General features: G+C 37.6%; 2 protein-coding genes across 10 annotated transcripts in view; one reads left to right on the top strand and one right to left on the bottom strand.

Annotated features, from left to right (window-relative positions):
• Nucleotides 1-24,487, top strand: part of LOC113945027 (kinesin-like protein KIF20A) — a 30,532-nt gene that overhangs the window by 5,157 nt on the left and 888 nt on the right. For 3 of the 5 annotated variants that reach the window (XM_027638845.1, XM_027638847.1, XM_027638842.1), the window contains 15 exons: nucleotides 779-917; nucleotides 1,004-1,188; nucleotides 4,565-4,661; nucleotides 5,126-5,320; nucleotides 5,409-5,520; nucleotides 6,997-7,068; nucleotides 9,019-9,165; nucleotides 10,392-10,557; nucleotides 12,334-12,504; nucleotides 13,188-13,327; nucleotides 14,755-14,920; nucleotides 16,559-16,676; nucleotides 16,759-16,826; nucleotides 18,460-18,579; nucleotides 19,782-20,682. In XM_027638845.1, coding sequence (XP_027494646.1) covers nucleotides 779-917; nucleotides 1,004-1,188; nucleotides 4,565-4,661; nucleotides 5,126-5,320; nucleotides 5,409-5,520; nucleotides 6,997-7,068; nucleotides 9,019-9,165; nucleotides 10,392-10,557; nucleotides 12,334-12,504; nucleotides 13,188-13,327; nucleotides 14,755-14,920; nucleotides 16,559-16,676; nucleotides 16,759-16,826; nucleotides 18,460-18,579; nucleotides 19,782-20,057 — 2,172 coding nt within the window. In that variant the 3' untranslated portion in view covers nucleotides 20,058-20,682. Of the gene's footprint in view, nucleotides 1-778; nucleotides 918-1,003; nucleotides 1,189-4,564; nucleotides 4,662-5,125; nucleotides 5,321-5,408; nucleotides 5,521-6,996; nucleotides 7,069-9,018; nucleotides 9,166-10,391; nucleotides 10,558-12,333; nucleotides 12,505-13,187; nucleotides 13,328-14,754; nucleotides 14,921-16,558; nucleotides 16,677-16,758; nucleotides 16,827-18,459; nucleotides 18,580-19,781; nucleotides 20,683-24,487 lie in introns of those variants that run through there. The other 2 variants (XM_027638843.1, XM_027638844.1) reach the window with 2 other exon arrangements.
• The window catches only part of LYN (LYN proto-oncogene, Src family tyrosine kinase), a 51,888-nt gene continuing 49,368 nt past the window's right edge, over nucleotides 21,968-24,487 (bottom strand). For all 5 annotated transcript variants that reach the window (XM_027638848.1, XM_027638851.1, XM_027638849.1 and 2 more), the window contains exon 13: nucleotides 21,968-23,598. In XM_027638848.1, the coding sequence (XP_027494649.1) occupies nucleotides 23,396-23,598 (203 nt within the window). In that variant the 3' untranslated portion in view covers nucleotides 21,968-23,395. The remainder of the gene's footprint in view (nucleotides 23,599-24,487) is intronic.

Here is a 24,487-nt window from a genome sequence, read left to right as displayed (position 1 = left end):
AATTACATGTGGTGGTACTTGCCTTTAAAGAAAAGACTGCTCCTTAATTACTAATAATCTGTCAAGAAAGCTGTGTTACAGTGGAGGTGCCTATTAGATGAGACAAGGAAGCTGCTTTGGCAGTTCTGTGGTTTTCTTTGATTAGATGCTACAGAAGCTTTTTGTAGGCACAAACTTACTCTGCTGTTCCTGCAGATGCTCTCATCTGGGAAGTGGTACAGGAAATCTTAAGTTTGTAAGCATGTATTTATGAACTTACTTTTGAAAGAATAGCAGCCTAACTGTTTAAGCCTTCTATACTGAAGGTAAATTTCTTAACTCTGTTGCCTACTGCAAGAAATCCTATTCTTACCATATCAAAAGATAAACAGCTCCAGGGATTGAATCATTTAGACTGTTGTAATGCTGATTTTTCTCATCAGTTGTGGGTAACTGGTGTTGAGTGAGAAGGGAGCTTTACATCACCAGCAGAACTCTTGAAAATATCCACAGCATGTGCTCAGTAGCATTCTGAGCAGTTTATTTTAGGAGTAGGAAAATATTCAAAAATGAGTGCAAGCCTGAGTGCCTCTCAGAATTAAGCAGGCATCCTGTGAGAACCCAAGAGAAGACGTTGAATCAGAAGAGGTTCAGGCAAGACAGAAAACTAAGCTGGTATCTCTTACCCAGCTCGCTCTGAAAAACTAGTCACTGTTAATGAGCGCTTAATATTTTGATTTATTAAACTTCTTTGTGCCATTTGTCACTCCTTTTTTTCCTTTCTCCCCTTCTCCCCAAGGTTTTTGGACCAGAAACTACTCAGAGTGAATTTTTTGAAAGCTCAATGAAAGAAATAGTAAGAGCGTATGTTAATGGAGTGAATGGACTGGTGTTTACTTACGGGGTTACAAATGCAGGCAAGACATTCACTATCCAAGGTATAAAATATTTGCATGTAGAAAAGTACACCTATAAAAACCAAGCTCATATGAATGTCTACACCTAATCTTTTAATATTTTTAAGGGACTTCAAAAGATCTTGGTATTTTACCTCGCTCACTTGATGTGATTTTTAACCACATAAAGGAAAGACGTTATCTGAAGATGAACTTCAAACCATATTTGAGCAATGATGTTAAGAAACTAGAAGATGCACAAGTTAAACAAGAAGAAGCCTTAAAAACTGCTATTCTTGCATCACTGAAAGAGGTCAGTGACCAAATACTTCCTTGTTGCTGAATTAAGCTCCCTAAAGCTGTTCTGTAAGACAGGAAGTTTTTAAAATCTCTATTCCACTATTGATTCTTTAGATTTATATAAATCTACAATATGGATACTTGTTGAACCTTTGTATAAGAGAATTGGCTGGTTTTGGAGCTCAGGGTAAACTGGAAGAACTTCTGCAGCACACAGTTCAAACCAAAAACCATTGCAAAGCCAAATCTGAATTTCTAGAAAAAGTTTCCTCTCTAGAAGAGCAGTTCTGACACTGTGGTGACACTTGCCCTTGAAAAGTCTGAGAGTTATAGGACCTATGTAAAACCTGCTTTTTGTTAAGTGATTTTTCTTGTAGGTCAGGTTCCCAGGCTGGACCTCGGTGCAGTCATTCAAGTGACATTACTAGCTCAGGAGAGATGATGGCAAGAAGAATCCCTTTTGGTGGAAGATAGTCTTAAGGCAGATTAAAAAGTTTATAAATCTGTGTTTTATGTACCTTCATAAGAAAACTTTGATTCAGCAAGTGAAGTGAGATGCCACAAAATGAATGTCCTGAAGGATTCCAGTCTGCTTTAGGGGATAGTATGTTGTCTTTTAACTCTGGTCTTTGAAGATTGTAGGTAGAATAGAGAAGTCTTTATTGTAGCAACCTCCTGTTCTTATTATATAGTAATTTCTGTTTCCAGTGTAAGAAACTGGTCTCACCAGAAAATGGGCATCTTCCTGTGACTATTCTACATTTAAGCCCAGTTGCAACTTGTCACAAGATGTCTGGCTTGTTTCCTTTTGTTCAGAACATTTTTAACCTGAACTGTGATTTTGTGAATTTAATCCCAGAAAGCTCAGCTGATTAACATTCAAGGCAACTCTGAATGAATTCTGGGAATTACAGAAGTAATAACTGACTGGATTTTCTTTTTTCTGTGGTCTTTAATACTAACATTGTTAAAGTACTCCAGTTAACCCTGAAAGAATATCCTTCTATGAATCAAATTCATATGTAAAGTTCCACTCTAAATTCTGTTGCTTAATTTAAACTCTGCAAACCCAAACTTTGTTTAGTCTGAGTCTGGTTAACTCTTGAGGAAATATCTTGGACAAAAAACCTAAAAGATGCTAAAGACTGCATATTTATTTTGAAAGTGTCTGTGTGTGCATGTACAGGGATGAGGATCTTAAAGAAAAATTGAGATGATCAGGAGGATAGTAGGTAAATATTTTTCAAAACTTTATGGAAACTACAACTTTGGAAAAAGGAAGAAGCAGGAGCTCAATGTCTGGAACAGGAAGTCAAATATCTTATTTTGAAGATTACTCTGTACAAATATTCCCTTCTGTTAAATCAGTCTGACTTATTAATGGCTTAGTTACTGAATGTTGCAGTAGGTGATCTAGATGCTGATGCCCTGCTGTGAAAAACAAGCAATCCTCCACTATCAGGAAGGAAAGGTAAAAATGCATCAGGAAGCTATTACATGGCAAGACTTGGTTTGTGTGGTACAATGCTTCATAGTTGATAACTCAGCAGTCCCCAGTTCTGAAGCTGTGCTTCTTGATAGTTTGTGAATGAATAGCATCACTGTTTGGATGCTCACTCAAGCTTGTAATCTGACAAGAGATATGGTTTAGTGGGCTTGGTTTTAGTTTACATGGATTTCTGTAGGCTCACTTCCCAGGCTCAGTTTACACGTCATGCAGAAAGAGCTTGCTGTTCCTTTCATTCTGTTTTAACTGCCTGGAGTTACTGCAGTGCTTACTGTTCTACTGTTTGTGTTCCATATACAGAACTGTTGCAAAAGCTCTTGCTTAGCATGGTTCACACCCTCTCCTTCCTTCCCTTTCTTGGTTCCATTCATGGGATTAAATACTGTTTTTTACTGGATTAAAAGTCATTTGCGTTCCTATTCCCACCTGTCCTTGTATTTTCTATTAATGCCATCTTCTGTTGTTAGCCATGTCAGTTCCTGTTCCCACTTGTTTTCAGGGAGTCATTTTCATGCTCTTCTGTATTTGGTGTTATGATTTGAAGAACAGTGTAGCTAATTCACTCACTTTTGTTGCAATACCTTTAAAAAATCTTACCATGCACACAAGCACTGTGGTTACTGGGTTTCCTACTGTTACATTTTTGACATGCATAGATGGGATACCATCTGTATCAGTCCCATACCCTGTTTTAGAGTTCTGCTTTGTACTTCACAAACAATGAATAGAATCCATGCTGTGCTTATAATTCTAACTACTCAAGAAACACAATCATATAGACAGTACAGTCTTTGCAAAATGATCACTTGTATGATTTTGTTGTAATTTATTTTATGCTATTTATCTTTAATATGGAAGATCTGAAAGTATGACTTCATGCTTCTCTGTAAGAAATCTGGTTTGGATATGCCAAGTGGGTAACACTGGTGTCAGTAGTCAATCCATAACCAACTTAGTGCTGCATTTGAATAGCTAAGACATGAAGGTTTGCTTCTCTGAATCTGTTCCCTTCTACTGTAGGATGACCCTCTATCAGCAGTGCGTTTCAGGAAATTAGAGTGAATGTCCTGAATTATGTGGGGCTATAAAATACAGGGAGGTAGTATGTAAAGATGTTGGAATCTCTAAATAATGGGAGTTGCTACTTTGTTACACTAGTTTTTCCAGAGGTAATTTGAAGCCTGTGCTTTGGTGAATCTGCACAGGTTCTAAATAACTTCGCTCATGTGAAGAAATTCAGCAAATGTGTGTGCTTAAAGAAACTATGCTTTTATCTATTTTTAATGGCCTTTTAATTCAGTCTGAATTAAACCAACCTAGACTGTTGGTTTTTCAGATCTTTAAGTCCTTTATGAAGCTATTATTCCACTCTTAAAGTAAGTTTGACTCATACTTTCACAGACCTGGCACAAGCGAGTGATTCGCAACAAGCAGACAAATCAGTAATCTCTGTTTTGGTTTGTCCATTGTCTACCACCCTGTTAATTACTCCTAGGGGAAACCTACTTCTCCAGTTCTTTTGGTTGACTGAAGCACTGTTCAGATTTGTCCAGTAGGTCATAAAGGCAGTCCGGGCTGCTGCAGTCTGACAGAATCTTGTTTCTCTCAGGACTGTGAAGTTAAATCTCTGTTACCAGCAATTAGCCACCAAAACAGGTTACTGGAAGTAGCAGTGAGCAATAATTCTTGTGAAGGAAAGAGTGTTTATTGATGATAGTTCATTGTTGTTAAAAATATTTCACCTGAAGCCATAGTAAGGGTGGTATAGCACTTAAAACTACTTCATTATTTAAATCTTAAATACTGGAATTACTATAATTTTTAACTTCTGCTGTCCTCATAGTTTGTCCATGTGGATATAATGGTCTCTTATTTTCTCAAGGAGACAGAGAACATCTTAAATACTATGACAAACATCTGTGATGTGAAGTCGGAGCCTTCCAGCTGTACTTCAAACAGTCATCCTTCTAATTCACTAGGTAAAGCAGAAAACTTTTGTGAGGGGGGTAAAAATAATAGAAACTAAGAAATATAAGTGGGTAACTATTGGTGGATTAAAAAAATCTCTGTATTATACTACAAAGTAAATATATATACTTTTTGACCAAACTTTAATGTCTCAGCTCTGAAGAAGAAGCAACTGTAAAAATATTTCAATAGTTTCGGTCCTTTTGGGGAAGAGGCAGACTTAGTTCTGCAAAGATAATGTATAAACTGCTGGAAGCTTGTGGTAAAGTGGGGGCAATAGCTTAGAACTTGGGCATATTCTGGGTACAGATGACTACTGAGAAGTTTGAACATTCTTGGGTAAAATACAAGTTACACAGTACTGTTTATCTAATCAGGTGTATCCAAGCCTTCTCCTCTGAGAAGGTTCTATATATTGAATGAAGATTTATTAATGAGTCGGATGGTCTTTGAACTTTTTTCTGTTTTGGGTTAGCAGAGAAGAACTTTGTTCCACTTGACATTCATAGGACTAATATGCACCAAAGAACACAAGCATCTGTGTGGATTTCCTTTTGTGAAATTTATAATGAATATGTGTATGACCTATTAAATGTATTATCTACAAAGACTCAAAGGCGCAGAGTTTTAAGAATTTGTGAGGATCAAGAAGGAAATTCTTATATTAAAGGTAATAATGCTGTTTTATGTCTTAGGCAGTTTCACGGAATTTCTTTAACAATCAGAAGTGTATGTAAAAGGTCTTTTTTTTTGCACAGATTTAAAGTGGATTAATGTTCAAAGCACTGAAGAAGCCTGCAAAATACTAAAAATAGGAAACAAGAACCGAAGCTTTGCTTGTACTAGAATGAATGAGCAATCAAGTAGAAGGTTTGTTCCTCTAATTATAAGCATATTCTAAAGGAGGAGGGGAAAGAGGGGACTGACTTTAGAATACGTTTGAAATGAACCACTCTCCAATAGTAGTTTAATACTTTCCTTGACTATTTTAGTTTTGTTATGAAATTCTCTCTGAAAGAAAACTAGGAGAGACTCTATGACTTTATTAATAGCTGGACTTGGGTTGCTATTTGTGTCTTTGTACAACCAAAAATATCAAATCACACTAATTTTTGAGTGCCAACAGGGCTATACATCTTGGCAAATGCTAATGGGTGCTGAGTGAGAATGGCTGTGTGAGGATGTTGAAGGAAAAACTGATTAACTCTTCATTACTGGCAGCATAATTCTTGTAAACCTTGAGCCTGTCACTAGGGGATGTGGGAAGGAGCAAGTCATGCAGTATCTTGCAGTGCTGCTAGATTATCTAGATGCTTTTCGACTGCTGTGTTCAAGATGAGTTTACTTGCTACCTTAAGAATTGAACTCCTAGCTTTTACCCAGCTCTGGAGAGGGACCAGGGAGAACCTGGCTTTTGATAGAGTGGGAGAAAATAGAGAAGGTGGAATAATTTCTATTGAAAATGTTGCCTTTCTTGATTTTAATGACCTCTTACTAATTTGTCCTTTAAATGTGGAAGGGCCATCTTGTATTTTTAGCTTATATAATCATAGTGTTAGTAAGCCTGCTTTTTTTTTTTGGCTAAAAAGCAAGAGTTATATTATTCTGTATTAGCCAAAGACAGTTGCTGTTAAATTTCATGCTTTTCTGAAAGAGTTTTGTGTTTAGAATGCCTGCTGCTTTAGGCATATACTGGAGAAGTTTGTCTTCTGTGTTTCTTGACTTATCAGATAAACTGGGAACAGGGCACTTCTGCTTCTGTGACTTCTCTGTTTGGTTTCAGACAGCATGTCCACTGCTTTTCTAGCTTGATGACAAAACAAGAGTAACTGCATTTCGAGTGTTACAAATTCAACCTTTCTAGAAAACAGAATTATTTCAAAACTGAAGAAATAACCGTGCATATTGAAGTAGGCAAAATTATAGAACTGTTTAACTTTAACTTAGTCCCGTCCCTCCACCATTTATTTCTAAGTTGATTCCTCAGATATACTGAGTTTAGATACTGCCTAAAATTTCTATACAAAGTGGCTACCTGAGTACTCTTCTTTTGAAGAGCAGACTTAAGTGAAATGGCTTGTTTTTTCTCCAAGACAGTTTGTACGCTTCATGTGATATTTTTCCTTTTCCTGTATGTAAGGAAATAGAAAGTCACAAATTACAGCTTTTATTGCTGCTTTTTGCTACTGAATGAATGCATTGCAGAGGTAACTAATGTAAAGTAATGAATTAATTCTTACTCTTTCTTGAGCACTGAGCTTTCTGTAGCACACAGATTTTACTTTGCTTCAGTGACTGCTTAATTTTCATAACTGTGATTATTAAAAGGACTTTGTTCCATTCCAGTCACAGTATATTTTCCATCAGGCTGCTAAAGCTAACTGACGAGCAACAGCCGCGTGTTCTTGGAGTTTCAGAGTAAGTGAATGCTTCACATGATTACCAGAATGTAAATATTTTGGAAAAGTTGATAAGGTGTAAGCACGGTAAACTGGTGAACTTTCTGTTAATAAATAAATTCTCTGAGAGCTGAGACAGAAATCAGGACTGGCCACGTAAAACTGACTGAAGCCCAAAAGGGACAGATGTCTCTTATTCTGTTAAGGTTTGGCTGGAGGTAACCTGTTAAAACTGTCAGTAGTACATAAATTGAGGGAAATATGGATACTGTCTTACATAATGGGGAGGTGGTGACAGAGTAGTACTATATAACACAGCACTATATGTTCTGGTAAGCAGAATTCAGGTGGCTGGCTGATAGAAGCTGATCTCTAAAGCTGGGGTGCAGCAGTTAGTGCTGAAGACCCAAGGTGCAAACTATGCCAGTATATAATCTTTCTACTTTGGGACCAGATTAGAGTTTATCAGTTGAACGTTTGTGGCAACATATTTGATGTGTTCCTAGAATTCAAATTAAAGTCTATCACCCAAAAAGAATGCAGGTGACATGCTCTGAGACTGCTCCATGGCCCACTCTACAGTAGGAGGGGAATCATCAAGTGATTTGCTTAAACCGTTCTCCTAATCTAAAATGCTAATGTAGGTGCACACTGAGAGCATTAAGTCCTTATGCTTAAGTTTGTTCTTTTGTGATTTAGAGGAAGCAGACTAATCTTTTGTCTTGAAGCCATTAAGAGAACTTTATTTGGGTGGTGTCTTTTTTCCTTCTGATTAATTGTCCATTTAACTTTATATGGAAACATGAAGACAGCCTGTACCAGAATGTTCAGTCCTAGATCCTACTGATTTCTCTCTTTTTCTCTGCTAAGCAGAGATGGTAATAAATATACCTCACTGTGAGTTAACACCTTCTAATGTCAGATACTACAGTGATAAATACTCTTAAGAAAAGATAACTTGAGAAAATGACTGCATCTGTGCTTTTTGCTGTATTACCCTGGCAAAGCTTGTAGCAGCTGTTAGGTGAATGACAGAGTTTGTATATTGCTTAAGGAAGAAAAAATCTTTTCATCTTGTACTGAAACAGATAAAGAACATAAGACCATACCCTTTCACACAGTTGAAATATGTGCCTTAATAATATATATAGGACTCACTTCAGCTGTGTGAAAGGCTATGGTCTTCACAAAGGCATTATTTTATTTAAATAGATTTATGGATAAGTGAGTAATGGTTTGGTCACATAAATTATCCAACTTCCAGAGCTTCCTGTATTTCAAGGACTCTCCTACTATGAAGTAAAATTGATTAAATTCCTTGGCTATCAGAGACAGTTCAGTGGTCTGAATTTAGTAGCACACATTGCTATAGCCAAGCAAACCAGCTCTAAGGTGAGCTGGGAAGGACTTCTGGCCTATTTGCAAAAGGGAACAGGTGGTTCTGTATCCAAACCAGGCAGACTGCAGTGCACTGAAGCTCACTACTATCCTGCAGTCCTCTCAGCACTTGAATTGGTTAAGGTGACTGCCAAGGAGCTTCTGTACTATAGCCTCACTGTGCAAAACTGTTTCAGAAATTCATCTCATCCTGTCTGGGAGTACTTACTTTAGAATTACAACAAAATATGGGCTTCTAAACTGAATTCTGTGTTAGAATGCCTACAAAGTTTTAGATGAATGCTACAAGCAGACTACTTTGTGCTTAGTAGACTATTCTTAGGATTAGCAATTTTGTTTAAGGATCTTTATATGCAATGGGAAGATAGATAGGTTAGTGCTGAATACTGTGTGTAGTGCCTTCTGGACAGCAGCTCGACATTGAAGTACAACTAATTCTGTGATCTAGGTAGGCTGAAAAAAATCACTCATTTGTGCTTCAGACACACTAAAAAATAAGAAGTTGTGATGTTCTATTTTCATACTATTTAGAAATAAGTTCATATGTGTGTTCTGGATAACTTTTGTGCAGGTTGTCTTTCTGTGACTTGGCTGGATCAGAGAGGTGTAATAAAACACATGTCTTTGGAGATAGACTAAAAGAAGCAGGAAATATTAACAATTCTCTTCATATCCTTGGAAAATGCATTGCAGCATTGAAGCAAAATCAAAATCCAAAGTAAGTGTCAAGTTGTTTACAACATGCCAAGTTTTAGGATGAAACCCTAAGTATCCCTTTATGTTTCTGCAAGTAGTTTGCAGAGTCAGAAAAATGGAAATCTAGAAAAATTTGTAAGCCTTCTTTATTACAGATGTCACTGGAATACCTGAAAAGAACATTCTTTCTCTAAAACTGTTGTTTGTGGAGAACTAAAAAAGGCAATTTGCAGAAAACTCCTATGACCTTTTTTTTGTGCATTTGTGCATATAAACAATGTACTTTGTACAGAACTCTCATTTTGTCCTGATATGGTTTGAAGCTGGCTCCCTGCCAAGTCTCCAAACCTTACCACCAGAAGTCCCCCCCCCCCAAACCTCAGGGAGAAGAGGGAGAAAAACAACCAACTAAGAAATAACCCGAAACGAGAGAGACAGCTAAAGTGATATATATAAATATATTTACACTTATATATATCATTTAAAATATATACAATTTTCACAAGGGAAGGGAAAGGGAAAGGGGAAGGGAACAAAACCAAAATTATATATATATATATATATATATATATATATATATCTCCCAAATCAGTAGCCCGAGATCTAGTAACTAGAGAGTTAGCAAAGGAAATATATCACCACTCTCCTTGGGACAACTGAGAGTTGCTCCGGGATGATCGCCGGCAACCTCCGTCTCCCAAGGTCGACAAGGCCTCACCAGGCCTCGCTCCCCAACACGGCAGACTCAACAGCAGGGAACCTGCACCTCCAAGCCGCCGGAAGGAAAGAGAGCAAAAGCCTCTCCTCCTTTCTTCTTATAATCTGGCTTACGTAAAAATCGTAGGGAATACTGGGTAAATCTGGCCCCTTCCTTGGTTACAAACTGGTCACCAAGGAAGGCCTAGCCCAAACCACCACAGTCCTCTTCCCTTCCACCTCCAACTTATACAGGTAGATTCATCAGGCAGCTGACAGATGTCTTGTATTTAACTTTTGGCTTGTTCCACTATCTGCTTTGTAACACTAGGGAACTGCAATGCAGACACTAGATTACTTTTAAATAGTTCAGCTTGTTGGAGAGCTTTTGAGATCCAGCAAAGACCTTGCTCTTTGATGTGAAATAGCTTAGGCTTAAATATGAGCATGCTACAGAATCTCTTTCCTGAAAGAGAAAACCAGAATTGAGGTAAGCTACAATATCCCACAGTTTTAAAAATTTTGTTTCACAATTCTTTTTTTCTCCATGAGGATGAAGCCAAGCTATATTCCATTCAGAGAAAGCAAACTGACTCGTCTGTTTCAGCCATTTTTTTGTGGGAAAGGCAAAGCTTGTATGATTGTAAACATCAATCAGCATGCTTCCACATATGATGAAACATTGCATGTAATGAAATTTTCAGCTATAGCCAGACAGGTAAGAGTGCATCTACTTTCTCTGCTATTCTGCATTTTTTTAAATCACTATTGGTTTGTGAAATGATAAAGTTGTATGGATTTGAGTGTGATTCTGGTTTCTGATGCATCATATTAATTCTTCTGCATGTGGCTTCCCTCTGAAAGGCTTCTAGTAGTCTTGCCCATCCTCAAAACTATTTTGGTGGTAAGAAATTAAAGTAACTGTAGCTGGCTGGCTGTTCAGTTTTATACCACCCATGTTCTGTGTTTAAAAAAAAAAAAAAGTAGTCAGGGCACTTTCAGATATGACTGATTATATTATATATCTGAACAGATTCAAGCTTTCAGTTCAAACTTCTGATGCATTATTTAACCTGTGTGCAGTTAAACATCTGTTGCACAAGATGACAGTTATTCACAACTTCTTGGACAGTTGGTAGTAAAAGGAGTAACTGCTTTCTTATCTGCTGCCTGAGATCTTTTGCACTTGCATTTCTCCTGTTTAGCTAAGTGCAAGTAATTAATAACAAAGCAGCTTAACAAGCCCTTCCTCCAGGTTCCTGGGTACCCTTGGGTGGATCCCATCTGGCCCCACAGACTTGCATGTGTCTAAGTGTTGTAGCAGGTCGCTGACCATTTTCTCTTGGTTTATGGGGGCTTCCTTCTGCTCCCTGTCTCTGTCTTCCAGCTCAGAGGGCTGAGTACCCAGAGGACAGCTATTAAAGTCTGAGGCAAAGAAGGCATTAAGTACCTCAGCCTTTTCGTCGTCCTTTGTCACTATATATTTCTGTCTGCATCCAATAAAGGATGGTGATTATTCTTAGCCCTCCTTTTATTGCTGATGTATTTGTAAAAAATATTTTTTGTTGTCTTTCATGACAGGAGCCAGATTTAATTCTAGTTGGGCTTGTATTCTGTTTTTTTCCTGCATAACCTCATGATATCCTTGTCCTCTTGACTTGCCTGCCTTCTTTTTTTTTTTTTTCTTTTTCCCCACGTTTCAGCCAAATTTTCTATCCAGCCAGGAGAGTCTTTTTGCTTTCTGTCTTATCTTTTGACACATAGGGATGGGCTGCTTACTAACGTGCTTTTGAGCTTTTTCTGCTACCTCTGTTTATAAATCTCCCATTAAATTCAGGACTTGATGTTTGACCTTAATTTCATTCAGGTTCCCTGGAAGCTGCTGCTTGCAGGGAGTGGGCCTCTATCGATAGTGGGCTATGCTTTATTTCATGACAGAAATAATAATTTTCTAGTCTGGGGCCATGGATTAGTTCTGACATGTTACAAGTCTGTAATAGCATGTCTAATATGATCTCAGAGAGGATGATTCTTCTAATTTTCTTCAGCTGCAACTTTCATCATGAGTGTGCACTGCAGAGGCAAACTTCTCTGGTATGTTGTCCTACAACATAGATGGTTAAAATCTTTATGTAACTACCATGAGTTGCTGAATTCTGGTCATGGTATTTCAGGAAGGAGCAAATGTTTTACGGATTTGCTGCTTTTCACTACCTTTGCAGGAAACTATACTACAACCCTTTTATTTTAGAGGGAGAGAAACTGCCTTTCTAGACAAGCATACTGAGTTTACTGGTAGATGATCTTTCCATTTTTCTTTTTTTTTTTGAGTATTAAAGTCATATTCATATTGATTTTTTTTTTCTGTTTAAAGACATAATTAATGTTCTTGTAAGCGTTAAATATTGTGTAAATACAACAATGCACTCTTGCCACTTCTTCCTGGTATTCTGCAATACTGACAGCATTGATTAATCAACTCTGGATTTTCCAGGTTGTCCAGACAATCCTACCCAAAAGTTTTGGTTATTTTTCACCCAAGCTCGTTGGAGGTGATGGCAAACCTGTCATCCACTTTGATGCTAACACGTCTGTAGATGACTTTCCTGACAGTACTGAAACCTCTGCAGAAGAGGAAGTGGACATCACCATTCTGAGTCATGAGGTAGATAATACATCTACTTAAAACTGAACCCAAGAAAGCAATTGCTATTAGTTATAACATCTAATATAATCTATATTAGATAATTATATAATCTTTTATCGTAGGATTTGTGCTGGGAGCTGCATCAAATGGGAAGTTTAAGCTTATGCTTAGTGTCAGACAGACCTAGACTTCAAAGTGGCCTAGTTCAGTGTAGTTGTGGAAGGATGCCTGTGGCTTTCTAGTTAGATCAAGTGCTAAATTTGAAATTCAACCGATTGCTCAACGAGAAGAGTAAGGAAGCAGCATGTATGTTTAAAATAACATTATTTAGTTGCTCTTGCTTTCTTGGAGACAGCAGAAATGAGTTAAGATACAACATTTTAAAAGCAAAGTAACACAATCTAATAGTAATAAACTGTAAAACTCGAGTAGGCTTTATGCTAAACTGTTATAGAAATTAACACTTAAATGCCAAAACAGCAGTGAAGCTTTTGATAGCAGAAACCGTGAAGAAGGACAAAGGTTGTCTTTGCAGTAGAAATTCATGTTTGAAAATACTTAACCTTTGGTGCAGTCACCCTGAAAACACAGACTTGTAAACATACCCTCTGTGGACGGCTGCCTGTATGATTATTTTGTTTGACATGCATATCAATATGTGTTTCTAGCTTGTTTTCTGAACTGAAATATGTTAAATTTAGGACCTCTTGAAAACTACAGAGAACTTGAAGGAGAAGCTAGTTGCAGAAAGGCAAAGTAAGCTCCTTCTGGAGGTGAAGATACGTAAAGAGATGGCAGAAGCAATGTTTCGACAGCTGTTGGAAACAGAAGAAGCCTGGAGGCAAGTCGTGTTTCAGTCTTCTCTGAGACTGAAAGGATTCCACATATGTAAATGCTTGCATGTTTACGTATATACATATATGTTGCTTAGAGAAGTTAGGGCTGGACAGTTTCAAAATCTCTGATGGAAAGGGGAGAAAGAATATTAACCTTGTACAGATCAGACTCTTCCCATGTACAATGAAAAAGTAATGCTGCGTTCTGTTGAACTTTTCTCTGTTTCATTTGTAATTACTGGAGCTTGTCCTGACATGTTATTACTATTTAGCAGATGTGCAAGATTTTTACAGGTACCCCACTGAGGCTTACGATTGTGCCAAAACATACACATGCATGCATGTGCTTAAGGTAGCTTGAATTGTATCTCTCTTGTGAGCTCTTCTGCGTGACTTATGAGCCACTGTTAATTTACTATCTTATAAATTACATGCCTGCCTACACTGATGTTATTAACTTGGGGATTTTTCTTAAGTGTGTCCAGATTGCTCAAACTGAATTCACTTCCTCTTAACTCTTCTTTAAATCAGTTTCCTGCTGTTTGAGTTGTTAACAGAGAATAACACCAAGTTGCCAGCTGAGCACACTATGGTTTAACACCTGCACTGACTTTAGAATTGTTTGGTTGCCTTTGGCCAAACACATGAAACAACGTTGATGTATTTCCTCTGAGGTGATGTTCTGTGTCACTGATGGGGCATATTTTTAAATTGTGGCAGGAGCAATGTGTGATGTATTGAAATAATAGATGGAGAGGGACTTTTCACAAGAGCATGTAGTGACAGGACAAGGGGGAGTGGATTCAAACTGAAAGAGTGCAGGTTTAGTTTAGATATCAGGAAAAAATTCTTTACTGTGAGGCTGGTGAGGCACTGGACCAGGTTGCCCAGAGAAGTTGTGGATGCCCCATTCCTGGAAGTGTTTAAGGACAGGTTGGATGGAGCTCTGAGGTGTCACTGCCCATCACAGGGAGGTTAGAACTAGATGATCTTTAAGGTCAGTTCCAATCCAGGCCATCCTATGATTCTATGAAAATGAATTTGGCATTTATCTTTAATCGAAAAAAAAAAACAAACCAACATCTGAAACCCAAAGTGAAAGATACCCCCTGGAAATATGCTTCAAATATCACATCTAATCATTTCTATTGCTCTATGTTGGTAGATTTTTTTTTTTATAAGACTTTTTGTTTATAAGACATTAAATATATGTTCTTCTACAGCATTTTTTTTTGGTATATGCCAAGTAGAAGTTATGCTTTGGGGCAAGTCTGTAGGATCACTGAGATTAAAAAGGAGAACAATACTTGATCTCTTAACTTCACTATTTATGATTACACAAATAACTTTGATATTGCCAGTTGAATACAGGTAGCCAAATACAATAGCTGGAATGCAAAAATATTAAATAAAACTAACACGTTCTCCTCAGCAACCGCTTGGAAGATATGAAAGACAGTTATGAAGAAAAACTGGAGAGCAAATTTGAAATGTATAAAGAGGCCATTAAGAAACATGCATATATGTGTGCAATGGAACAAATTGAAGACCATTATGTGCCCGTAGAAGAATTTCTAGCTGAACAAGAGAAAGTTGAGGTATGACTTGACTGCCACTAAAAAATGTGTACTAGCCTTTTAACTGTAAATTTTGCTTTTCTGTAGCAGAATCATTCTGAATTTCTAAATATAACACTGAGCAGTCAAAATAACTAGCAGTTGTTCAGCCTTGCTCTTCTGGTGTTCAGCACTAACCATAAGGATACCGATGTCGTCTGACACTACCTAGTGCATATCTAGTGCACTACCTAGTGCATATCTGAACTTCCTGAACTTTGAGGCTACAGTTCAGTTAAATCCAAGTCATCTTTATCTCTGCAGTGCAATGACTGGATCACCTAGAGGAATGATGTATACAGCAGTCTGGCTTTCTGGAGATCTTTGGGTGTAGAGTAAAATGCTAGTTCTGAAAGGGCAGTGGGGAATTTGGTACAGGGTAGCTATTTTAATCATAAGGGATCTCTGCTCTGAAGGTGACAGGGGGAGGATTGTGGGACAAACTAATCCGAAATCAAACTTTGTGCAGGAGAGAACTGAATCTCCTGGACGTATTTAAATGTGGAAACGCTCAGAGTTGGCATCAGTAAGTTGTTGTTCCTTTTGCAACTCAGCCACGTTAGCCACGAGCAACTCAGTGTTCTAACCTCTGCATAGATGGTAAAGTGTATCCAGGCAGCAGATGAGACCTGTGGGTCTCGCTCTTTTCAGAAGGATAAGTAGTGGAAGAATAGAACTGTGGTGTACACCAGAGGGGCTTTCTCACTGCAGTCTCCTGTTCTGGAACTGGTAAGACACTGCATTCCATGAGTAGGCAGATTGCTTTCAGATGTGAGAGAACTGCATTTCTGTTGTAGATTATGATATAAAAACCCTTCTGCTTTTACTGCTTTCCATTCGGCTGCTGACATGCAACACTGTATTATGTAATGGCGTCTCTTTTTCTAGCTCCTTCACATTTGTCTTTTTTCCCTCACTTAGACCGTTCTTATGTTCACTTAAATACTACCTATACACGATGTAGGGGTGGCGGAGAAGAGTTCAGTAGTCCAATGGTGCTCTCTGTATTTATATCTGCATCTTACACTGGCCAAAAGGCTGCATGAGGGAAGATTCAAAGAACAAGATGGATTTAGTAGCAAGTCAGATAAGAAACTAATGAAATCTCTAAGATGTAAAAGTGTTAGTTCACACAGGAGAGCATAATGTGAAATCTGAGCAGGCAGCTTCAGAGAACCAGAATCAGATGAATAACTTTTCTTTATGGTGGCACTTGTTTTATTTCTCCATCCTAGCAATCTGACAGGTACTGAAAAAGAGATTGAGATTAAAATGTAGTTCTCTGAAGTATGTTCTTCCTTATTTAGCAAACTAATTGGCAACAGTGTTTAACACAGATGCACTAAAGTTTCCTTTCTGCCATATGGTTACTTCTAGTACAGTTTGGAAATCTTCAGACTGGAAGAGTTGACTCCTATGTAAAGTAACTTCTTCCTAGAAGGTCTTCTGATCTGAGTGTTATTCTTTACTGTGATTTCCTAACCATAACCATTGCACCTTCTACCTGTGAAATTATTTAAAATTATATATACATGTGTGACGTAATTGAAGGATGTGCAGTAGTGCATCAGATCAAGTAGAAATATAGACAAATTCTACCATGTGCCCTTATTTTTTCAGGATAGAGAGAGGAAAATACTGCAATTGGAAAGGCAACTTGATGAACAGTCAGGGAAGCTATTGGCTCTGGATAGTCTGAACTCAGATGTTTTGACTACTGAAAATAACATGGAACAAGGTAGGAATCTAATCTGAGTATTCAAAGTTCAATTTACTTTTGGTAATGAATATAAAGAAGCAAACTTCTCTTTTGCCTATAGGTCTTATGGAAAGGACAATGAAGAGAGCCAATGAAGGATTACAGAAACAATGTGAAGAGAAGGACGAGGTAGCTCTTGCTTAGTATGTAACAAATTTGGGGATAACAGTTGTAAGCTCTGTCATGGTTCAATGCTTAAAAATCTGCAGTGTAGACAAAAGCATGAAGATTCCTGCAAATGGGCATCAAGTTTACAAGAAAGCCCTTGCCCAATTGTGGATGACTTTTGCCAGAGCTTGTCTGTGTTCTGACTTGACTTTAGTTTGTAAAGGAATCTACTACTGTAACAAGTATTGTGAACATGGAGTAAGTTGGAAGTGAGGAAGTATGTAGCCTTGTGTTGGAATTTATTGTAAACGCTGCTGCCATGGCCTCAGTGTTTTCTTTCCTGAAATGCTGCCTGCTCCTGCACAGGGGACCAGTTACAGAATCTGGTAATAGTTTTGATCTAGAGCCAAAACAGTGCCTTAAACTAGTCCTTTCTGGAAGTACTAAACTCCACTATCCCCTTAAACTTAAGTGAAGAGTAATGCTTCTGTTCTTCAAACAAGATCCCTGTGTTCTGAATAGCATATAGAGGTGGGAATTATGAGCTTCAGGTTCTGTTATGGAAAACATTACTTTTTTTTATTAGGTATGCATTTTTAATGTATACCTTGAGTGATCTTCCTGTAAGGCTACAGTTAGTTTCCCATGTTTAAAGAGGGTGGGAAGAAGGGGAGAGACAAGCCTTGCTCCTTTCACTAGTAACAAATAAGAGTAGGGATTGGAGAAATAGTTTCCAGCTGGGTCTAATAAAACATGTAAATGGAAAGTGAACTTAAATCTCATTCTATTGAGAAAGAGTACTCCAAAAATAAGTTTGGCCTTACCAATTTTAATGTCTCATGGAATGGCCCTGGCATTTGTTTTCTACTCCTATTCTTGATGAAGGTGTAGCTCTCTACATGATTTTCCTATGTTATTTTTCAAATTCTGGTGAAAGCTTGGCTTTTACACTTGACATGGGTATACAGTTATTGGTTGTTTCATGTGGCTACAAAGTGTTAGAGTGGTGAGATTGCCTGGCAATAACTGATGTGACAACAGTTTAAAACAGCTGGTTCCATCAGTGCCCTTCTGCTACTTTGCCTCACATATCAGTGCATGTGTGATGAGTAATTCACCACTTTTTTTTCTTCCCATTTAGCCATTAAACATGGGCAAAGGGTGTGGGGTTTTTTTAGCAGTCTATATATTTTCCTTCTGACCTTGTAAAAGTAAATTAATTATAACATTAATGTTTCTGCTTAAGAGTTTCTTTTGCCTCTTGGGACTTAATCCATTAATATTCCCATCAGAAAGGTGAGGTCTTCTGTTGTAACTGTGCTCCAATTCTTTATATGAATGGTGTTAATGAGACAAAAATGTTCTTTTAAATACCCTTACTGACATGGAGCAGGCTGTTCCAGAAGTAGATTAGTCTGTGCTGCTGTTCTGTGATTGACAAGTCTATGGAAATCTAGTAGCTTCAGCACAATAGCCTTTGAATGCTCCAACTGTATTTTATCACCCAAAACGATGAGTTGGGACGTTAGAGGTTGAGAGAAGCAGACTTCATCTTCATTGTTTTGATCTTGCAGTTTGCACTGTTCTAGTCATAAAAAAAATTAATGTAAAACATGCTGTCATGAACTTCAGCATGTATGGGCTTTATTTTCAGCTTATAAAGGCTCTGAAGTTTAAAATACAGAAACTAAATGAAACCCTGCTAGAAGCTAATGAAGGCTACAGAAAAATGGCAGAAGAAAACAGTCAACTGAAACACACAATCATGCTCAAGGTTTGTCAACAATTTTAAAAGCAACTTTAATATGGCTTGTATCTATAGGTGTACTGGATGCTTTTGCATCTTTATACATTTAAGATTAGCAATTTGTTTTGATGTTAGCACTTCTTTCTGCTCCTAACTTCCTGAATCATGAATTCGAAGCCCTTGTGTTTTCACTCTTTGACTTTGAATCTTTTTTGACTCAATTTTCAGCTTAAGGCATAGACTTGATCAAGAGGGTAACTCTCTGCTGACAAATCTTGCTAATCTAAAGATGCCACAAATTATTGTCAAGCAAAGAAAATACTACTTAGAATTCTAGTCATGAAGTGTGTTGCTGAGGCAAGCAAGGTGTCAGTGCACAAATGTTAGTGCAACGAGGCCTAAGTATTTATGGCTTTAAAGCTACACTGACAGTCCTGCCAGGGGTGGCCAAGCTGGATAAGAGATATGGGCAGGTAAAATGTTTAATATGGAAGTAGAAATCTTTCCTTCAAAAGCAGGGACTTCCTAAAGTTTACAGCATCTGACCTCAGATATCAACTAGATTCCTAGAAAAAAAAACAAATGAAAATTTTGAACTCTTGACACTTTGCGTCTGAGATTCACTTGTAATCTGCAAGTGAAGCAAGGTGGCTATAATACTCATTAGTGATGATTTTCTTTGAGCATTAAATTACTTTCTGCATACTTTTTAATCTGAGACTGAAAATCATTTGACTTGACCTTCTTAATTGGAAGTCATCTTCCTGTTCATTCTTAATAAGAAGGTGACTTTTTGTTAACCACAAAGATTAGAGAGCATATTTAATACTCTGTATTTTGCCCACTCAAAGCATTTATTCAGTCCTGGTTAGCAGATTCATGACATGATAAGAGTTTTGATTTGACCAATTTTGCTTTCAGATATTGCAAGACAGGAAAACCACCCTTATTTGGTTCCTAGAACAACATGAATTCTTTGCAAAGTGTGGCTAAGCATTTTAGCATCAGCTTTTTAGTCAGACTTTGTCTCTAATTAGATTTGGCAGCCCTATAGTTTGCTGGTTTTTTAATTACTTTAATGTAATTTAGAGGAAATGGGTACTGAATAGCCATTTGGCATAGTAATAAAGGGTGTTCATGGGTACAGTAGAATAATCTGAACCAGAAAATTAACTACATATGAAAGACCTTGGAGTGTTCACTTACCTAACACAGCCTTATCCTCATAGGATCAAGAAATAAGTAGTCTTCAGATCTGGGGTAAATGTGTTCTTGAGCTTGAAGAAACAGTGTCTTCCCTGCAAAAACAACTTGAAGAACAGAAAAAACATTTCTTTGTAGAGAAGCCAAAACAACAGAAACCCAGGAGAGGTTTGCTGGCCAGCCTGAAATCCCCAGTAGCAACCACTGCTTGTACACCTCTTGGTAAAGGCTGGGGGAAGTATGAAGAGGCTTCACCCTATTCAAGAAAGAAAGTACTGTTGCCTCATAAAGCAAAAGAATAATAAGTCAAAGTGTACAATTTCTGGGCTTCTTTATCAGTATTAAACTGCTGATAGCTCTTTCTCACTCTTAGCTACCATCTTCACTGTCATGTTAACTGACAGCAAAATGTTTAATACAGAACTTCTTCAACTGAGTTGGGTTTGAATTTAGAGCTATGTAAGTTTACTTCTAAACTTGTGCTTTTACTGTTGATATAGGGGTGGGATTTGACAAATATATATTTTAATTCTTAAGTAACTGCTATCATGGTCTTCTATACTGATAAATGTGTGGTTCATGCAAAGTGGGATGATTCTAATCTGCTGCTAATTATGTTTTTAAATTATTTTATTTCCTTGTTGATTTGTAGAAATCAGATGGCTTGTAAACTTAACCTCAAGTAGCTAAAATAGCTTGATTCTTCAGTTAATAATTCTGGCTTTGACCTGGAGATTGCCTTTCTGGGACCAAACTAAGCAAACTGCTAAAAGAGGCAATAAAATGAGACCTTATCTGGCTCCTTGCTATTTTTCAGCTAACTTGGCTTTGTAAAGAAACTTGTTTTAATATCATTTGAATTTTCACTAAGAATATACATTAAACTTTGAAAAATCTACTTAATAAAATTTTCTATTGCTAAATTAAGTTGCTGTTCATTTTATAAAGCAGTAAAATCAAGATAAAGAAAGATAATAAAATTAGAGGCCGAATGATCATAGTGATTGATATAGGATGATCTTGAGTTGCAAGAATCACAACCCTGATTATATTACTTAGCTGTTATCTAGTAACTTAAGGTTGGAAGATGGGAACATGATAAAATTTGAAATAGACTTCTTAGAGCCTTTTCAGTCAATGAGGGGGAGCTTTTTTCTAACTACTGTGAAGGTACCATGCCTGCAAGTGCTGGAGGCTTGCTGTAGAATCTATAAGTAAATTGGATGGATCAGTCCCTGTAATGGTGTTTTTCATAGTGGAAAGGGGACCAAGTTCCCTGGGGAGACACTAGGTGGTGCAGCCTTCTTGTGTGACACTGAGGACAGTCCTTCTCTGGTATGACTGTTCTTGCCAGGTCTTTAGAGTTTTGGGTCTGTCTACACAAATGCTGGTATCAGGAATCACTCTGATACCTCTTTAACCAGGCTGTAGATGTTGCACTTCAGCCACTACTTTTCTCATGTTTTGAACTGTTTCTGTTGAACAGGGTTATCTGGCTTCAGTAGTTCTAAAGGCCTATAATCCCTGCAAGGTAGAATTTATAAAATATTTTTCTACTCCCACACAAACCATTCCAGCTATTAAAAAATATTTTGGTGTAGTTATACCAGACACTGACTGTTGATCCCCTGAGTAAGAAAGCTGTTAGGTACAAATTGCTTTAGGAACAGCAATATTCAAACAGAAGTTAAAAAATCGTCAGAACAGGCTACTACTGGAAACTTTTCATAATAGCATTTCAAACTATCTAGTGCTATACCTTGACTATGTTCTTGTCTTAGAGTGTATGTTACCAACACTAACCTCTTGTTCCCAGAGCCACTGCTCTTATGCCTTTTTTTTTTTGTCTTAAAATAAAATGAAGCCTGTAGTGAAGTATTAGCCTGTACTTAACTGTAATGTTTTCCAAACAGTTGCTAAAGGACTGTGTTGCTATTAAATTAAAGGATTTTGAGAAGCTGTTTTAAAGGATACCTGAGGACTGGCTTCCTCTCTTCATGCTCTCTACGTCAAAAAGAAACCACAAGAAGGATGCAAAAATGGTTAGCTTGGTCCTTTACAGGTTCTCAAGGCTGAATGGCTGTAAGGAAACCAGAATCCACTAATCTTGTGAGTGGTGATGAACAGATGTTTCCCTGTTCCACATGAAGCTACCACTGTGGATACAACATCAACCATTTGTTTTATCTCAAATTACTACCACACAACTTGCTTCAGATTAAGTGTGTTTATTAAAATTAAAAATCACCATACAATAGAAAACTATTTACATATTTAACTGATAATCTGCTTAAACTGCACAGTTTGACTGAAGGAAGCCAATGGAAAAGAAAAGCTATGAATATTTCTGCTGCTGAACTTTAACTGCAGGCACACTGAAGCTTTATCAGAAAGGTTTTAAGCTTCTGCAAAGTACCATTTGCCTAAATAATTGGGCTGAAGGGTGGCAAAGATGTGTACTGGGTTTCAGTTGTAAGAACCAGTGTCACTTTGAAAAACAAAAGGTAGTTACATTGCAATTGCACTAGTTCATCTGTTTTGGTAAGTAATTTGATAGAACAATTCAATATACAGAGCTTAGCAAATTGCATTCACTTTAAGAATTAGATTTGTATACAGAGCAACAAACTACAGTGTCACTGCAATGTAACTTGATATCCTATTGCATATTTCCACAAATTGGTTTTGATAGTGCTAGAGCTAGTTTTAGCTTTAAAACACATTTGAGGTTAGTTGATTAAAGCAGCAAAAATATAAGGAATATTCATGAATAATCACAGAGGATTAAAAATGAAGATTAAAATATTTTCACTGGTAACAGTTTCAGCAACTGCAATGAAAGTGTTAACTTCCTTCACAATCCTGTGCTTTCCCGTGGACTTCAGATGATGACTTTGGCCTTGTGGGAAGCTGAAAGTTGAACACAGAGCCAGGTGTGCTGCTGCTTCTGCTGTCACGGGTGTTCATCTTGTACTTCTGCATCTGTGATGCTTTGAAAATGATTTTAAACTTAGTATGAGTAATACAGCAGTAAACCAGAACTATTTTCTGTGTAAAGAATTACATACATAACTCTTCCTCAAAGGAAATCTGTTTAGAAAGTCTTACAAGAGGTGACAGTATGCCAGATACTAATGTGAATCAAGTATATAAAAATAATTTTCACAATATGCTGTATTTCAAAAAAGATTATTTAAGAACATCAGCATGTCTTAAATCTGTAAGTTCTTCTTCGTGACTTGTTCTTTTGAAAACAGCTGTTCCTGGATCCTCTCACCCCTTTATAAAGGTCTCCTTGTAACATATTTGCATGACTTAGAACCTAAGGAGGCATAGTCAAGCTGTACCAGGGCCTGATGGCTTTCCCTCCTTCTCCTTCCCCACCCCAAAAAGCCTGTTTGCTTTAGGATGTTTCTACAGATGCAAAACACAGAACGTTTAAGGAGAAATTCAACTTTTAGAAGAACTGGTTTAACCAAATAAAAACATTATTTCTCTGCAGAATTACTCTTTCCTTCAGTGTTTCAGCTTCCACACTCAGTTAAGACATCTGAACTCATGAAGTGATTGGTTTTGAGCAGTCTCTCCAAATGATAGTCTGTGCCAATGATCCATGTCAATAGAAAAAGTGTTCTTTGTTCTATGGCTGTTGTTGATACTGCCCTTCTGTTGCTGTGTAGAAGTCATCAAGCACACTCTGTAGATAATCGAATGTTGGCCTCTCTTCTGCTTTGTCTTTCCAGCATGTTTTCATGATATCGTAAAGCTCAGCTGGACAGGTTTCCATGCGTGGCATTCGGTACCCACGCTGAAGAGCAACCATCACATCTGAATTGCTCATACCTTTAACAAAAAAAAAAAATAAAAAAATTTTTATGAAATTATCTCCATTCCTAGAGAAATTACTTTTTTTATTTACTTCACTTTAAAGACCTTCACCCAGTAATACAAGACTAGTGCTACTTTTAAAGAGTAGCTACTAGCATGGGTTCAATAAACAAGGCTGAGGTGTGCACCACAATGAGGGACTTGCTCTGAAAATCCTGGGGAGAAGATTTCCATTTCTGCAGTTGAGTGTTGCAATGTCTGTAAAGCCAAGTCTAACAAGATCATAATTCTTGTCTCCAGAACCATCTCCGTTCTGTTCATCTGACCAGTTCTGCCACCATTTATTCTGCTTTCAGTGGCAGTGAGATTCACAGCAAAAGGCCACCCTGGCATCAGCCTTTGTCTCTAGCTGCAGTGTTACTAACCCGCTTGGTGTAGACCCCATCCATATTGAGATGGAGAGCAGCCTACCTGTTGGACTCTGCTGCCAAGTCACCCCGCCCAATGTAGTAACACACTTTCAGATTTTCTTCTACATCAGCTTTTCTGTAAGTGCTGCTGATTGCAAGATACTAGACAGTCACTCATAAAATCCTTACTTGTAACAGGCAAGTTCCTCTCCTTTGTTCCTTGTCCTGTAACTGTCATGCAAAACCATCTTGCCATCTGTGCTGAGCTTTGCTTTGTTTCCCTGTTATGGTTTTCTTTCAGAGTATGAATTGTAACTATAAGAAGTGCGTCCTGAGTCTCACATGCCAACTAATGTCACATGAGAGAGTCTTACCCTAGACTCCATCATCTTCTTCCATACTTTTTTTATTTCCCATCATGCCTCCCTCCCGCTTTATCAAACCCTTGAGAGACTGCTTCACAGAATGATTTCAACACCTTCTCTTGGAAGGTC

Source organism: Corapipo altera, unplaced genomic scaffold (assembly GCF_003945725.1).
Source record: "Corapipo altera isolate COAL_440 unplaced genomic scaffold, ASM394572v1 49, whole genome shotgun sequence".
NCBI lineage: Eukaryota > Metazoa > Chordata > Aves > Passeriformes > Pipridae > Corapipo > Corapipo altera.
This window is presented reverse-complemented; position numbering and strand designations above follow the sequence as displayed.